Source organism: Musa acuminata, chromosome BXJ2-2 (genome assembly GCF_036884655.1).
Source record: "Musa acuminata AAA Group cultivar baxijiao chromosome BXJ2-2, Cavendish_Baxijiao_AAA, whole genome shotgun sequence".
Classification (NCBI taxonomy): domain Eukaryota; kingdom Viridiplantae; phylum Streptophyta; class Magnoliopsida; order Zingiberales; family Musaceae; genus Musa; species Musa acuminata.
The window spans coordinates 20,909,542-20,925,806 of NC_088339.1; the positions used below are offsets into that span (position 1 = coordinate 20,909,542).

General features: G+C 38.2%; 2 protein-coding genes across 3 annotated transcripts; both read right to left on the minus strand.

The window, feature by feature from the left end:
• Nucleotides 1-260: 260 nt before the first annotated feature.
• Nucleotides 261-4,708, minus strand: LOC135605293 (uncharacterized). 2 transcript variants are annotated; one of them, XM_065095208.1, is made up of 6 exons: nucleotides 4,126-4,708; nucleotides 3,806-4,026; nucleotides 1,713-1,929; nucleotides 1,548-1,633; nucleotides 1,306-1,394; nucleotides 261-727 (listed from the first exon to the last, which is right to left on the minus strand). In XM_065095208.1, exons 1-6 carry the CDS (start codon nucleotides 4,492-4,494, stop codon nucleotides 471-473), a joined length of 1,239 nt encoding a protein of 412 aa, XP_064951280.1. In that variant the 5' UTR covers nucleotides 4,495-4,708; the 3' UTR covers nucleotides 261-470. The 2 variants fall into 2 exon arrangements, with proteins under 2 accessions (XP_064951280.1, XP_064951281.1); XM_065095209.1 differs by having other exon boundaries at nucleotides 1,713-1,923; nucleotides 4,126-4,707.
• Nucleotides 4,709-5,394: 686 nt separating this feature from the next.
• LOC103969870 (protein DEHYDRATION-INDUCED 19 homolog 2) lies at nucleotides 5,395-9,765 on the minus strand. Its single transcript, XM_065095210.1, has 5 exons — nucleotides 9,504-9,765; nucleotides 9,260-9,411; nucleotides 7,565-7,644; nucleotides 7,119-7,385; nucleotides 5,395-5,800 (listed from the first exon to the last, which is right to left on the minus strand). The coding sequence occupies exons 1-5, from the start codon at nucleotides 9,574-9,576 to the stop codon at nucleotides 5,701-5,703; spliced, it is 672 nt and encodes a 223-aa protein (XP_064951282.1). The 5' UTR covers nucleotides 9,577-9,765; the 3' UTR covers nucleotides 5,395-5,700.
• Nucleotides 9,766-16,265: the final 6,500 nt, after the last annotated feature.

Consider the following 16,265-nt stretch of genomic DNA (forward strand, 5'->3'; position numbering starts at 1 on the left):
GCAAACAGGGACGCAGAAGAAGAGAGAGAAAGAAACGAGAGAAAAGCTGGAACAAGAAAACAGATTAAAATCTGAGAGCTTGAAACTGCTCAAATGCTCCCAAACAATAAAAGCCAATCAAGACTTGCAGGATGTCAAGAAAGAGACCAAATTGAGCTGTGGAAAACAAGGTAATGGCAGTTGCCTCAGCCCCACAGACATGCAAGACAACGTAAACAAGTCGTACTCACAGAAACATTTAACCACATTGTTTCTCTCACTGGCTCTTAATGTAGAATTTTATTCTAAGAGCTTTGTAAAAATATAAAGTTCTCGCTTATCTGTGTATCTCCTCTCTCAAAAACATAAGATCGCGGAACGAGACATGCCAATAAAAACAGACTGATGGCAAACTGTCCCACGGGCACCCAGATAAAGTTCTGATTGATACACCAAAAAATTAAAATGGGCAGTTTCACTTGAATCAAAGATCATCTCCTAAATGCGCTATAATGAGACACAAAAAAACTATAGTCTGGATGATCTACACGAAGAAGGCGAAGCCAATTATCTGCAGCTTGAAGCAGAGAGCTTGAGATCTGTCGTTCGTGCAGGCCATTAGATGTCCAAATAGAACCTCTGAACTTGTATGAAGCAAGCCCAAAGACAGGCAACGTTAACTTCACAGATCTCTTGACATCTCTAACAGAATGAGTTCCATGAACCTCAGACTGTGGACCAGCTCCATCTGTCAACAGAAACCAAAAAGGGCACATTAAGAAACCCAGAGCAGTAGCACTTTCCAAAATATCCCTCTTTATTTGCACTGCCATCACAAGGTAAAATCCCTCTTTGATCGGTGTTGGAGCCGATAGAGGAATCTCATCTTCTTATCCTGTATAGTGCTGACCCTCTCAACACCATCTATTATCAGGAGCATAATACTCTCTTGAGAAACCGATGCTTTAGAAGTTGTTTAAGAACCTATATGTCAACACCTGCATGTTGACTTTTAAAAGTGCAGAACTTAAAAAAATTTGAGGTCCCTCGACATGGTTGTCACTCCAAATGGCCCTGTCCCTTAGGCAGTGGAACCATGAACCATTGAATACTATCCTATGCAATAAAATTTTTCATCTGAGCAGAAGTACAAGCAAAGAACTAATACAATTTGGATGAATATTGAATAGTTATTTGCATGTCTCCAAACTCTAAAATCAATTTTATTATCGATAATTTGCATATGGCACATATATAGATCACTAAAACAATGATAACAAATTGGATATAAACCTGGTTCTAAATTTGTGAATAACCAATGCTTACTTTTAGGAGATGACAGAGTGTGAAATGTCAAAAAGCAAGCATCCAAGTCCCTTAATGTTGGTCCCATTGGTATCCTGTATATTGGGTACCTGCAGCATAAACATCAAAAATATTTTACATGATTAGCATGAATATATCTAATAGATCATGAAAATAAATATCCAGGGCATATAACTTCAAAAATTTTCCTTTATGAAGAAAGATGATGAGACTGGTCTGTTGAAGAATCTATGATTGCATACCATGCAACAGACATCCAACTCAATGACAATAGATCACAGCTTCTATATGTCTTCAGATCTGGAAATTTACTTGCAAGAACTGATATCTGCGACATATCTCAGTAGGTGTAAGAACAAAAAAATTCAGAAATCTCCATTTGCTTAAATATTCAAGGCTAAACTTGCCTTGTCAGCGAGAGGTTCCCTTCCATATGGTGGATCCCGCTCTAGGTACTCAAATACAGGACGAGTGGCTGGGGTGCAAGCATCACCATTGTCACCTACAAAGTCTCCTTGCACATTGTGGTTGATAGTTCCCAAGGATGTAATTCTTTCCTGTACTTGGTCCACTTCACTCCCACAACTGCTATCGCTGCTAGTATCTGGGAATCGATCCCTGTCACTTGCCACACCAAGTTGCTTTAAAATGAGGAACAGAGTTTAACTCAAAATTGTTTGTTTATGGTTTCACACAAAGGGAAAAGATGAAAAGACTGTTCCACATTGAGAAAAGGAAAAAGAGACCAGTTAGTCTTATGATGCTACTCTAGAAACAAAGCAAATGCCGATAAAAGTTCATGACATAGACATGCTTTCAGACTATGTCTCCCAACATTCAGATAAGTACTGAATCAACTGCCAAACTGGTGTACTAGGAATTCTGTCATTATCCTTTATCTAGTGCTAATATCTTTTTTGCCAACAATCTCGTCTTACCTAGTTGAGTACATATCTGGAAGTTACTATGACCGGCCCTTCACGGGTGATCTAAGAATCCTCTTTCATTACTCCACAAATACCCTTCAATTGTCTCAAACTCGAAATCACATCATCTAGCTACTCTTTTTACCAAATCATTATAATGTGTAATTATTCTTAAATTATCGTAAAAATCAATCCTCAAGCTAGATATTCTTAATAAGTACTATTCTTAACATTTTACCATCATCACACCACTTCCAAAACCTTATAGCCTGGAAACACTCAACAAAGATAGTTGACATTCAAAATCCTTATGCGCCAAAGTAATCACAACAGACACGTCTTTGTGCCCCTTACTGTACACAGATATGTACAGTAACTTACTTCATTAACAGATATGTAAAGTTGACAACCAAAAGATGATAGATATGAGCTTAGACATAGCATGCAAGCCAACAACTTACTTCATTCATTATACATGCCCCAAGGTCGAAGGCTTTGAAATAATAATAATCATGCAAAATCAATAATCACAGTTCATAAAACAAGACGAGAGGATCAAATAATAGAAGTACATGTTTGAAATTTTGTTGCTTTTACAGTTCTTTATAAATTTTCTGCAGTTATTGATGCTTCAAAACTTAAGAGAAATTATCATTTTATCTTTGTATGTCATATTATCTTCTAGTCCAATATTTAGTCATAAAACCAAGTTAAGCAAAACTCTGCAACCCCAACACCTTACAGCCAGACACATATGGAGATGAACTCGTTTGAATATTAGTGTCATTTTGCTCTTTATTCCAGCTGAGCAAAGATAGCACAGGTTACTATTCGAAAGTTTTCCTCATAATAAGCTCACTATTTGCTCATCAAACAAAAATGTTAATTTAATGAATGCTTTCACATGATGCACTTTCCTATAATACAAATGAGTTTCTTCTTAGTACACATCAAGTGCATAATATGGAGACATTGTTCAAACAATCAACAAGAAAGAAGAATGAATTTGCACTGATCCTATTCTATTTAAGGTGGCTTCTCCCTATATTTCAGCAGCAAAATACAAGGAAACCATTGCAGCTATGTGCAAAGGACAAACCACAAGCAATCACCAAAACAAGAGCAAAAATGATTAATATCCGACAGGAACCATCAATCATGCTCAAAACTCTTGAGGTCCCTAAAGGCCAAAATAATCCAGTTCCCTACTAGCCATATCTCACGCAATAAGAGCAGAAATGTCTAACATCAGTTCATCTCAAATGATCAGAATGATTGTCACAAACAAAAAGCAAGAACTAAAACATCATTGAGCACTTTGAAACCTTAGGTTAGATTTCGCACAACTGAAGAGGTCCCTGGACCAATAAACTGCATTTACTAACATTTCACCAAGATATAAAGAATAGGAAACAAAAGATTCAGAAATTTCACATCCTTTGGTCTAAAAATTATGCTTCAATACTGAAGATAAATGATGTGAGATGCAACCGAGGCGTACCATATTCTGTAAGGTTAGAAGGGGCTACAAGATAAACAGCATTGAACAGAGAAAGTAGCGAACTCATGCTTACCTTAATCTCAAGGTGGCACTCGAAGTGTCCACATATAGTTGGATTGCAGAAAGATACGGCACATAGTACTGAACAACGGAGTCGCTCCCGTTCAGCACCAGAGGCACCCCAGCGCCATAAGCGCTCCACTCCTTAAAAGATTCCCAAAGATCTCCAAGGCAAAAGTAGGGCTGCGATTGCACCGTCGCGGCGTCGCAGTTCCTCCACCCCCTCACGCTCGCCTGTCGCAACCCAAAATGTTAGACCTCCACAACGACTGACATAACAATCGCCCAAGACAAGAAAGCGAACTCGTTTCTAGCGTCAATCTATTGCCAAACCTTGGGCAGATAACGAGCGGGGACGACCGGGGTGGTGAACTCGAGAAACCGGTCGAGGTTCCCGGCAGGCGGCGGCGGCACGGGCGAGGGAGACGAGGGTGAGGACGAGACCGATTGTTTGGAAGATGAATCATCTGATTCGGCCCGATTATCCGCGGCATCACGCGACTCGACCAGCGGCTGCGCTGCAGGCTGGGCGGGCCGGGGCTTAGGCCGCGCCGGCCTGTGCGTCGGTGATTGCTGCTGCTGCTGCTGCTGTTGGAGCTTCTGCTTCTGCTGCTGTTCGATCTGCCTTCTGACCGCGGGCGGGCTGTAGAAGCGATCAACGCCGTGGAAGCGGGCCGACGACGAGCCACCGGAAGCGCCCATTATCGGCTGAGGAAGACGAGAGCGCGAATTCGACGGTTGGGGAAACCGTACAATCCCTCGAGAGGGATCTCGATTCAGATGTCGCGAGGCCGTCAATGGTAATCGATCGAAGCTTCAGCTTCTTCTTCTTCTTCTTAGGGTTTTTGTGGGGAGATGACGGGCGATAGACGGTGGGCTGGGGATCTGCGAGGCGATATGGTTGGGGGAAGGCGAGTGCGGTCCTCCGCCTCCCGTCTTGCTTAGCCAAACTTGGGGATCCCGTCACCGCAAACGGTGACAGTCACCCCACGGCAAAGCAACTCTCCCATACGCTTTCCGCTTGTGCCGATTCGTGCGGGAACAGATCCTCCGTCCGTTCCCTTGCGAAATAGATCTGACCCGCATGATTATTTGAACACTTAATCTTACTCGTTTATATGACTACCCGTTAATGTGCCTTAGCGGCTCCAGGTGGGGCCAGCTGGACCAACCCTAGGATTAGCGTGTGGACCCCGCTGTCGATACATATATGGATGCCTATATATAAAAAACAAGTGAAAATTGTGTTTTTTTCTTCTCTTTCTTTTGGGTTAGAAAACAAAAACTGTGTGTGATAGACTTAATAGGAGACTAATTTTATAGTGGTTTTACTAGACTTTTGTGTTGAATAGAGTTAATTAATAAAACTGTGTAAATAATTAACAATATAAGTTCAAGAAAAATCATAATTCAGATAAATTGAGGGAACAAAAAGATCAAATGTCAAGATTATTCAAGGAGGTCAAAGTGTCTTTCATTTGGTAGACAATGATGCCTCTATTTGCTTTTATGAAACATGAGACCGCAAACTGCACATCACCATATCCTTGTGCACCAAAGAGCACACATATCACGAGACAATAATATATAAAACCTAAAAAATGGAACAGCAAGCCACTATTTTATTTCAAGAGCAGAAGATGCTTGAATAAGCCTCAACAATCTCCTCTCCCAAGTATGATGATGTAGAGGACCTAATCAAGATAGTACATACAGCATGATTCTATGTTACAAATAATGATGCTTCTCAATGAGCCAACAGTGGTACGGTGCACAACCCTCACAATACATGACTTCTCATAGCAAGAGAGACTAGGATCTGACGTCGACGCTGCAGCAACTGGCCAAAGATGTCCAGGGTTTTCTATCAGCGGCTGCTGATGCCACCATGAATGATGGAAACTTCCCTCATGAGGAGCCCTCAAATATTGTAGACAGCACAAGCTCTCGCACAAACTCACTGCTCCGAGCTCTCCCCTGATCTTTGTGTGATAGAGATGGCTCAACGCTGGCAGAGAAAGGCTTGAAATTGTTAAGGATGTAGGATGAGAGACTAAAAGCCAGGTAAAAAAAGTCAGCACGTTAGACTTCGAAAACTTTGCAAATGCATGACAGGCACTGTTGAAACTAGAAAGATTGCATATTTCCTTTACAACTAATTGCACATTGGGTTGCAGTCAGAAGTATGTAAATTCAAAATACTCATTACCAAGTAGTCTAACTAATGAAATCAGACTAATCTACCAATGGTTAAGTGATATCAGTGTCCACGGCTTTTCTTCTTTTTCAGAAAATGTATCAGACACGACAAACAGCTGATTCAATTACTTATCTGCACATCATGCGGGGTTGAAGTGAACACACCATTTAGAAAATGAAGGTTTCAAGCATAGCTTAATGTGATACTACAGAAAGTATGACTGAGTACCAAAACGGACTAAGTCAAATATTGAAGCCTGGAAGGGATTTCCTGTTCAGTTAGAACAGGAAATGCAGCAAATTAGATTTTGGATCACTGTGAAGCAAAAGGGAAAGGACAGGAACATGCTCAGGAATCCACTGAAAAAAAAAATTTGCTATCTAATTTCCAGTTAGAAAGGGGTTATCTAATTTCCACTAAAACAAAAATATTCGTGCTTACAAACCCAATTTTCTTTAATGAAAATGATGTATCTACTACCCTCATTTTCATATGGAAGAAACATAAAGAATATCCATCCTTATGAGTTTTTCCACTTCAGATTAGCTCAGATTAGCAGCCAACCTTCTCATAAGCTGACCTCAAACAATATGCAAAATGAAACCTGAAGAGCAGTCTGCAATTTTTAGTCAGCTTGACTTGATTGCACCACTCTGACACTATTGAAATTAGGCATTCAACATTTAGTTCTGGCCAGTGCTCTGTTCTATATTTTGCCTACTTCACTGCATAATTGTGAACAATTCCCTGATCAATCTTCAGTAACAGTTCTTGGCTTCTAGCAAAGTTCCCATTTAGTAAGTCATCTTTGACAATTAAAAGATTGAAGGTAACACAAAACAATGCTTTAATTTAATAAATAAAAAGCCAAGATAATTGAGGATACTAAAGCTGTCCATTCCTAATAAATTAATTCATGATGACAACTATTTACAAACAAATGATTTTTCAGCACAAATTAAAAGTAAATGTAAGCAACTTTTAAGATAACACTTCCATTGTTCACTTGAAATGTGCAACTTACATCTGAACTATTTTCAATATCAGATCACGCAACTAGAATAATCAAACAAACTACACGGAAAAAATATATAATTTATAGAAAGAAAAAGAAGATGTCTTGTACCTTTCAACCACCTTCTCAACTGATATCTTGTCAACCATACTTGTTTTCTCAACCGGTTCCAGCCTTACATCTTCCAATGGGTCAGCCATGGGATAATTAACAATGAACGATAACAGCAATGGATCAGGTGCAGAATCGGAAGGAGAATCTGTGTACGTAGAACCCCCCAGAAAACCATGCAGATTGCTATCACAAAGATCCTTTCTCAGCAACGAAGGTATTGACTGAAAATCTGAGGAATCTTTGTGGAATCTACTCCTCCATGGCATGTAAGGACACATTAAGGAATCCAACCAAGTCACTCAACATAAAACATAATATTTAATGCAAAGGGAGCTGAGTATCATCTTCTAAAGTTAGCCTTTAAATATAACGAACTTGTTCATCAAGAAGAAGCATCCATGTTTAAAGTTCTCGATATAACTTATGCAAATAAGATAAAGGATATCTTAAAGAAACTTCCATGTTGCATCGCTATGTGGTCGACCATGTCCATCTCAACCCTTGCTACACAGACAGGACATACCTGCCAAAAGAAACAAAACCGAATTTAGCAACAGTCAGCATTATTTATAATGTACATAGCCAAATACACAGAAGTACATGTGATTTTATAGTTTTTCCCCCAACAGGATAACTGATAGAGAGAGGAGATCAACATACAATAACACAAATACAGATTCAGAAACTTCAAAGAAAAAGTTCGATTCTCCTTAAATGATGAAAACCAATACATTATATGGTAGCTAAAGCTATTTACATGAAAAAGAACTCGTGCAGCACTTACATTTGAAACTAGCGGAGTAACTAATGTTGGTGTCAAATCTCATCCTAAACATTGAATGCAACCATTTTCATAATCATGGAGCAAATATGGCCCTTACAAAAACATATGGTGCAAGCTAACAGAAAGAGTCCATATGGTAATTTCTCAACCTTTTCAGAATTCTTCATGCAAAAAAGAGAAATTTAAACTTAGAAAGAACTCCTTTTTTCTAACAGAAAAAAATAGCAAAGGTCACCCAATTTGCACATGACCATATTATTTCAATGGCCCAAATTGAAATGAAAGGAATGACTAAAAATTAATTGGCTCACAAGGATGGGCACCTTGGGTTACAGCATCAATATGAAATTCTATTTTCAATGATCTTCATGAAGTAGTGAGGTAATTCAGATCATGCACATAAATGTCAACCTATCAAAAGACCGAATTTCCAAATAGACTGCAAAGAATTTCAGTGAGGTTTAAAGAAGAAGATATTTTTGTCTACATCAAGTTCCAACATAGACAGGGAATACATAAAATCGAGATGCAAACGAAGTAAATTATCAAGACCTGTGCGCATAGGAAGGCTATATAATTATTTCACTTTTCTGAGCTAAAGTCAATAGTCTCTAGGTGGACCCAAAACTTCAAAATACAACTACATGCCTAGGAGGAACCAAAGAAAACTGGTATTCCAGTCAGAACTTGGAATAGAGTCAAAGATTTTTCATTAGTTTGAGTCGAAAGCCCTTTCTATGGGTTTAGAGTTAATTATCTCATTGGCGAAAGTTTACCCTACAGGTTATTTTTAGATTTTGAAATTGTTTTGACCGCTTTACATGTAGGTGAAACCAGAGACTCCAAATATAGTAATGAATTGCCCATAGTTTACAAATTTTGGTTTTTCCCATTTACAGGCTACATACACAACAAAAAGCTAAAAGGTTTCCCTTAGCAGCCTTTCACTTTTCAACTGTTTCTGTGACAGAAGGTAAACGCTGCAACACCGTTGGAGGTAGATTAGAGTAAAACATATATGGCTGAGCTGTTCCTTCATACGAAAATAGGAGCCACATATATACCAACATCAGAAGAGAAGAGACCACTTAAGACGAGGAATATCTTCTAAGTACCACCAACATCATATAATCCACTAAGACTATATTAGACCAGTATCATCAAAGACCAAAGGCCTTCGAAACCTAATTTTGGACTGCTAAATACTAATTTAACCAAAGAAAGCGATTTTCCAGAAGTGAAAAACGTAAATAATTTGGCATGGATAATTGCAAAAGGTGCTATCAAACAATCCAATAAACCAAGTTCTACCAATAAAACCACATAAAGATCCAATTTTGACCAGAAGCAATACCCCGTCCTTAGAATCGTCAGGATGCTCGTCGTCAATGTGGCAGCACAACCCGATGATGTCGAACTCCTCGGAACAGAACGGGCAAGCGAACTCCGCCCGGGAATCGTCGTCTTCCGACGCTCCATCGAACTCGTCGAATCCAAGACACTCATCTACCAGATCCAAGAAAAAGCCAATCAAGATCCAAGAAGGGCCAAAGAAATCCCTACCGGAACACGAGAAGCCGACGTCGGCAGGTCCTCACCGACGAGAGACTGAAAGGTGTGTTGGCGGCGGTTCGAATCGGAGGTCAACCGGCTCCAGGAATCGGCCTCCATGGTGTCGACGACAAGCGCGGGAGTCTCCGCAGCGGCGACCTTGTCGGATGAAGGGAGAGAATGGGGACACAAATGAAACCAGCCGAAGTAGTAGGAGAAGGGGAAAGATAGAGAGCGAGTGCGAAAGTGCTCCGAAATCGCGATTGCTTAGTTGGGAAGGAGGTTAGGCAAAGAGAAAAAGTGGAGCGAGAAGCCGACGAAGACGACAAGTACACGTTAAAGAACAAGGAGAGAAGGGTACAGTTTTGGGTCGTTATTCCAGGTGTTCTTATTGTGGTGGCCGAACTACACCAAGTTATTTTTTTATTTTAATAATACTATTTATAAATTATTATAAATACTTATTTGAATCCTAATATATCAAATGATAGCTAGTATATTTTATTTTATTTAACTTATTTCTAGTATTTTTAAATAAATTGTATAAATATTTTTATTATGATAGCCAAAATACTATAATAAGTTAAAATATTGTAACGAGCAGAAAAATTTTAGAAGGATAGTTTGGATATTTTTAAATTAAGAATATTGATTGGGAAAAGGTAAAATATGAGGTACCAATTGAAAATATTACCTATATAAGAAAACAGTCTGTTATAAAAAAAAATTATATATTCTGTTAAAATCTATAAATAGCATACTTATCACTAGAAGTTTTACCATAACTTAAATACATCTATATGTTAAGATCAATATCTCCTTATATTAACATCATTTGTTAATGTCATGGTATGTTTGAAACAATATGACATGAAATTATAAAACATTTAATTTACTCTAATATTATAGCATCATAGTTCATTTGTAAGCTTTTAATAAATATTAATGTAAACTAAATAATCAACCAATAGTTCATTTATAGTAGCTAATAAAAATTAATCATAGTACATGTATTTTGTAGGTATATATGTATATACTAAAATTAAACTTAGAGGAATAACAATTGTTAAAAAGAAAATGACAAAGATGATATCTCGATGTTAAGTGACCAACACTTGGATGCTATGTGGTTTAACTCCAAGCACTTAGACACTTAGACACCCCAAGCAACATGTACGCCCCAACATCAATTATCTCCAAGCACTTAGACTCCAATATCAATTAACTCCAAGCACTTAGACACCCCAACATCAATTATTGTTAACTAATTGATTACTTAATTGATTTCATGTGTCAAAAAAATATGACATCCCGAATTTGATACGATGTAGCGAAGGTTAAGTCCGAAACTAATGCAACATGTACGCCCTAAACATACAATCTTAACCTTTGAAATGATTTGACATATCTAACTTACTTTTCTTTTTCTCTATCATCTCTACGGAGAAATCCGTAAATCGTTCTACCTCAACAATTGCATCTGCCAGCTCATGGATATTCCGATGATGCAACTCCTACTTAGCCCATAGTTTTAGACTTTCGAGGAAGCAGAAAAGTTTATATTTCTTAAACATGTCTTAGATATTTAGCATCAATGTAGAAAATTACTTTACAAAGTCTCGAATAGTATAAATCTAGTAAAGTTGTCGTAGCTTCCACCATGCAACAAACTTTGTATTCTTTGGTATTAACTAAGTTCGTAATTTCCTTTTCAAGGCTTTCTAAGGGTCAATGTTACAGTGACCTTGTTAGATTTCTTCCCACCATGTGCACTATCATAATTTTACATTATTGACTAGATTCATCTTCACTAATGACACCTTGGAATCTTTTGATTAAGATTGGGTCACTCTAAAGCACTATTCCAAATCGAAAAAAAAAATTTCTAACTCTTTGGCATCATGAGCACCCACATAACTTTATAGTTTATGAGCCCTTAATCTTGATGAGAGTTAGGTCATGAGATACTTTTTTGCTCGCATGCATAACTTGCATAAGTACCAACACTTAAAGATGTCTAAGTCCCTTTCTTACCCTTGGAAGGATTGCACGGACTCTCTCGTATCATCCATTAACCTTTCAACTCAGACCTCTAACTGATTTAGTTGAGATTTCAACCCTATTTGCACTTATTCTACCATCTCAAGAAGTTCCCCACTCTCAGAGAGATTTGTTAACTTTTGATTGACAAGATTGAGCCATAACTCTAACTTGGTCACTCTTTTTTTAGTATCTCTATATCATTTAGATTGTCCTTCAACTTTTGCCTCTTTTATGTAAGAGAGCTCTTGCACTATGGGAATATCATCGCAAATGTCATGCTCTACTTGAGTGACTTTGCTAGTTTCCATGCGAATGCTTGTCTGTTTCTAAGGAATGGTTATTGATGTTGCCCATTATGTACAAGCTGGTTTTGCTTCACTAACTTACCATAGCAATTTAATGTTTGCTTTACTCGCTCTGATACCACTCTATCATGTTTTTGGATAGGATACACCAAAACGATATGTGTCCACAAGAGTTAGTCTTGACCTTAACCTTGTGTAGTCTACAAAGGACTTGCACAATAAAGAAAATATTAGAAAGGCGAAGGTATGAATAATTTATTGTTGTCATACACAAAAAAAAAAAGGTAAATTAATCAAGATCTAAAGCAACACAAAGCAATCAACGTTTATTAGGCTCAAAAGAGTTTTGAAATTGGGTTGAATGAGTATACACAAAGGGGATTCTGATGATAGATGTAGGCCTAATATTCACCTAGTATTTTCGTCGAATAGAAATACGCACACTAAAAACGTTGCATCACCCCTTGGATATAAACCCAAAGCTCCCCCATCCTGATGCCACCTAGAGGGTTTGAACGTATTGAGATGGATGACGTTTCACACATTTAGGTTGTCAACCAAAAATTAACTCGTGGTACGTGAGAATTGTGTAATTTTAGATTATTTTTTCCTTCATAGAGTGCTACACAACAATAAACATTTTTGAGTTTACATGATGAAAATAGGAAACAAAAATATTGACAATAAATAAACATGGGGTTACTTGTAATGTTTTCTACCTTGTATAAGTTGCCCTAAAGAAAACACTGAAAACACAAAAAATACAACATAAAACAAGAATAAAAAACTGTTATGGATAAGTGACAAACACCTTGTATGCATTGCTTCATGACAAGATGGACAACACCTTAGTATCATGTGGCCAACACCTCGATGCTAGATGAATAACACTCCCACAATATATTGCTGGCATGTCAACTCCAAGCACGTGAGACCTCGATATTAGTCCTTACAAATTAATCGATTACACATCAATACCAAGTGGTCGACACCTCGATTTTAAGTTACCAACACTCCCACAACATATTACTCACACATTAACTCTAAGCACTTAACACCTCGACATCATTCCTTGTGAACTATCGATTATTTCTTGTTGCTCAAAAGATACAAGTGTAAAAAAAAAATGATATCCCTAACTCAATGTGACTGAATGGATGTCATGCCCGAGATTAGTGCATCATGTTTCCCATGAACAATGTACAATATAGAGGTATTGGGTCAAGGAAATTACTTTATAAAAGGTTCAATAGGTACATCCTAGATACAGAATCTTAACCTTCGAGATCATTAGAGGGATATTGTTGGGAGCACCATGACATAGTTTTTGTAAGAATTTAACTCGGATCAATTAAGTTCAGCTTGAGATTGACTCGAAAAAAAAAGACTTTATTAGCTTCGTTTCAATTTCCATGTACGATAATCAAAGTCTGATTTAACAAGTATCAAAGTTATCGTATTTGAAGGAACATATAATTGCCTTTATAAATTTCAAGAGAAGTAAATGCTCTCTAAATATATTTAAATAAATAATAAAATATGAAAATTTTAGAAATAGATGAAAATTAATATGTATTTATATAGGAGTTTTCTACGTACATATCCTAAGATCGAAAATGGCACAATTGTTAATTGTAAATTTTTTGCATATAATTCTCTAAAGATTAAGATCGTTCACATTAGATTGAGTAAAAAAAAAATACAAAATGTTACCTATTTGATATGATTCTACTATTTTTACATCATATTTAGTTTTAAAGCATACTAATGTTAAGGTAACTTGTAGCAACTAATGAAGATTATTGAGAATTATGTATATGGTAGCTTTTAGTTTTTCTTTGGATAAATAATATATATCTATATGCTAACCTAAACTTAGATTTTGAGCCACAAATGCTAAAAAATCCGACGATATATATTCGTATATATATGCCATTCATAGAGGATTGGGTGTTTGATTGGAATAGGCTGTTTGCTGTTGGACATGCACGTGCGCAGGGCGGTGGTTGCCGCTTATGCCGCGAGCAATTAGTGGTACGCCGTAGCACGTGGTGGGCAAGACGAATACGCTGGGCCGGTTCCATTTTGCGGGACCCACAAGGCCGCGAACCCCCTGCTCCTACTGCCTCCCGACTTGGCCCCCACTCAACGCGTAGCAGGTGAGAACACTGCAAGATTCCCCCGGCAGTCGTCCTTGTAGCGAAGCAATAAAGAAAAAAGACAAAAGAAGAAACTTACCTAAAAAGAACCCAAACGAAAGTGAGAGAGTAAAAGTCGATTTCGCAGTGGGGTCCAGAGTGGAAGCTGCATCAAGCGGTGGTGGTGTCGTGGGTGTGATTGAAGGGGTGGCTGGAGATGTCGCGGACCGCTTTACATTTGTCTTGGTGGACCGCCCGCACAAATCTCCCAGACGTCGGCTGACAGTGTACTACTTATATCATACTTCACCCGTTCGGGTCGGGTTGCGAATCAAGTCTGATCCGAATGTCGAATTTGAGCTGAATCCAAGAATCTCCGTGTCCAATCGAGCCACTCCGATCATACAGCTATTGACGGCTTTGATCCTTCCTCGGGTTTTCTGATCAGTGCCCCCTCGTTGGGGAAGAAACGCAGAGGAATGGGAAGAGGGAAAACGGGTTCTTGTATCGCTCGTGGCGATCGCGAAAGAGCACCATCGCTCCAAGACGAGGAAGATGGGCATTGCGGCGATGAGTAGAGGGGTAAAACTCCGAAGCGACAGGTACGAGAAGCCTTGCAAAGCTACCCAGTCGGAAGCCGATTGAGCCTGCAATACCCGATGGTTCCGGTCCTCTTCTGCCCAGTAAGGAACCACTAAGGAACGCCGCTTCACCGCCAAGGTTCGGTCTCTCTACCTTGGCTGGAGATTGAATTTTAAGGAACCTTTGGGAAGTACCAACGTCACCTAAAAGATTTGATTTTTATTTTGAGGTCGATTTCCATTTGAATGCGAAGGAGCAAAACCTCTATGATTGTTCCGTGACCCGTAGGCTGTAGGAGATGGTGGCATCACATAAGAAGAGGGAACTCGCTCACATTGTAGAGAGAATCACCTTTATATTTCTTATTCCTTGTCCAAAAATTCAGTCTCTACCCACTGACAGTCCTTGCTCTATTTATAGAAATCTTCCATTTGTTCTTGTCGTTTCAGAACACAATGCTTGATTTTTTTCTTAGTTTCTTTGTACAAAATCGGCTTTTTCCTTCCTTACATCGAAATTTACTGTGATTTTCTGATGTTTCAAGGCAGTACCAACTATTTAATTTGTTAAAGTTGAACTCATCCTAGTTTCAGTCTGTACTTGCATTGGAAGCTAGACTTTTCAGACATGAGGCAAATGGACTTTTCATTCTGTGGTGGGTGGAATCTGCAGGAGAGCTTTTTCACACAGTCTAATATTTCAGATCGATGCTGATTCATTGAGGTAAGAAGAGTACAATGTGGCGGGCAGCTGAGATCATGGTCGATGGTAATGATGGTAAGAGCTACTCCTCAGTGCAGAAACTATACAATGCACTAATACATGCCTTCTCTCTCACAATTCGGGTGTAGGAATTTTTAGACATGGTAAGTTCCATCACTCTTGCATAAGTTTTGTTTGATCGAAATCCTTAGTTCTGTAACTCAATTCTTAGTTTGCATGAAAGTCCTTTTTGTGATGGGCATTTTTCTCCTCTTCTTTGACATTCATTTAGATTTGCATGGATGCACCAAGTTTTCACAAGGCCCCAGAGTACTTTATTAGTGTGATCCATGATTTCTTTTGATGGATTCCCCACTATAACTGATGCAATTTCTTTTTTTTCCAAAATGATGTGGCATTCATGATCTACAGGACACTCTAGTTCAGCTAGTAACTAGTGATGTTCTATAAGTTTTGCAATGCATGCATCAAAGAGGCATATGCATGAGTCTGCATAAGTTTATCCTTCTTTTTTAGCAGTTGATGGTCAAAAGATACCTGTGGCTCTAACATTATTTTTCAGATGTTAATGATGTTGCTCACATTTTTTAAAGTGTGGTGTGGCATTAATGATTATTGAAGACATGGGTATAGCATTGGAGATATTTAACAGTTATGCAAGGAGAATATATTTGTCATCACATGACAAAACAACTAAAAATCAAATTCTCTTGTGAAAGTGATGTTCTATAAGTTTTGCAATGCATGCATCAAAGAGGCATATGCATGAGTCTGCATCTATTTATTCTTCTTTTTTAGCAGTTGATGGTCAAAAGATAACCTGTGGCTCTAACATTATTTTTCAGATGTTAATGATGTTGCTCACATTTTTTAAAGTGTGGTGTGGCATTAATAATTATTGAAGACATGGGTATAGCAATGGAGATATTGAACAGTTATGCAAGGAGAATATATTTGTCATCACACAACAAAACAACTAAAAATCAAATTCTCTTGTGAAAGTGCTAAACTTCAAGTG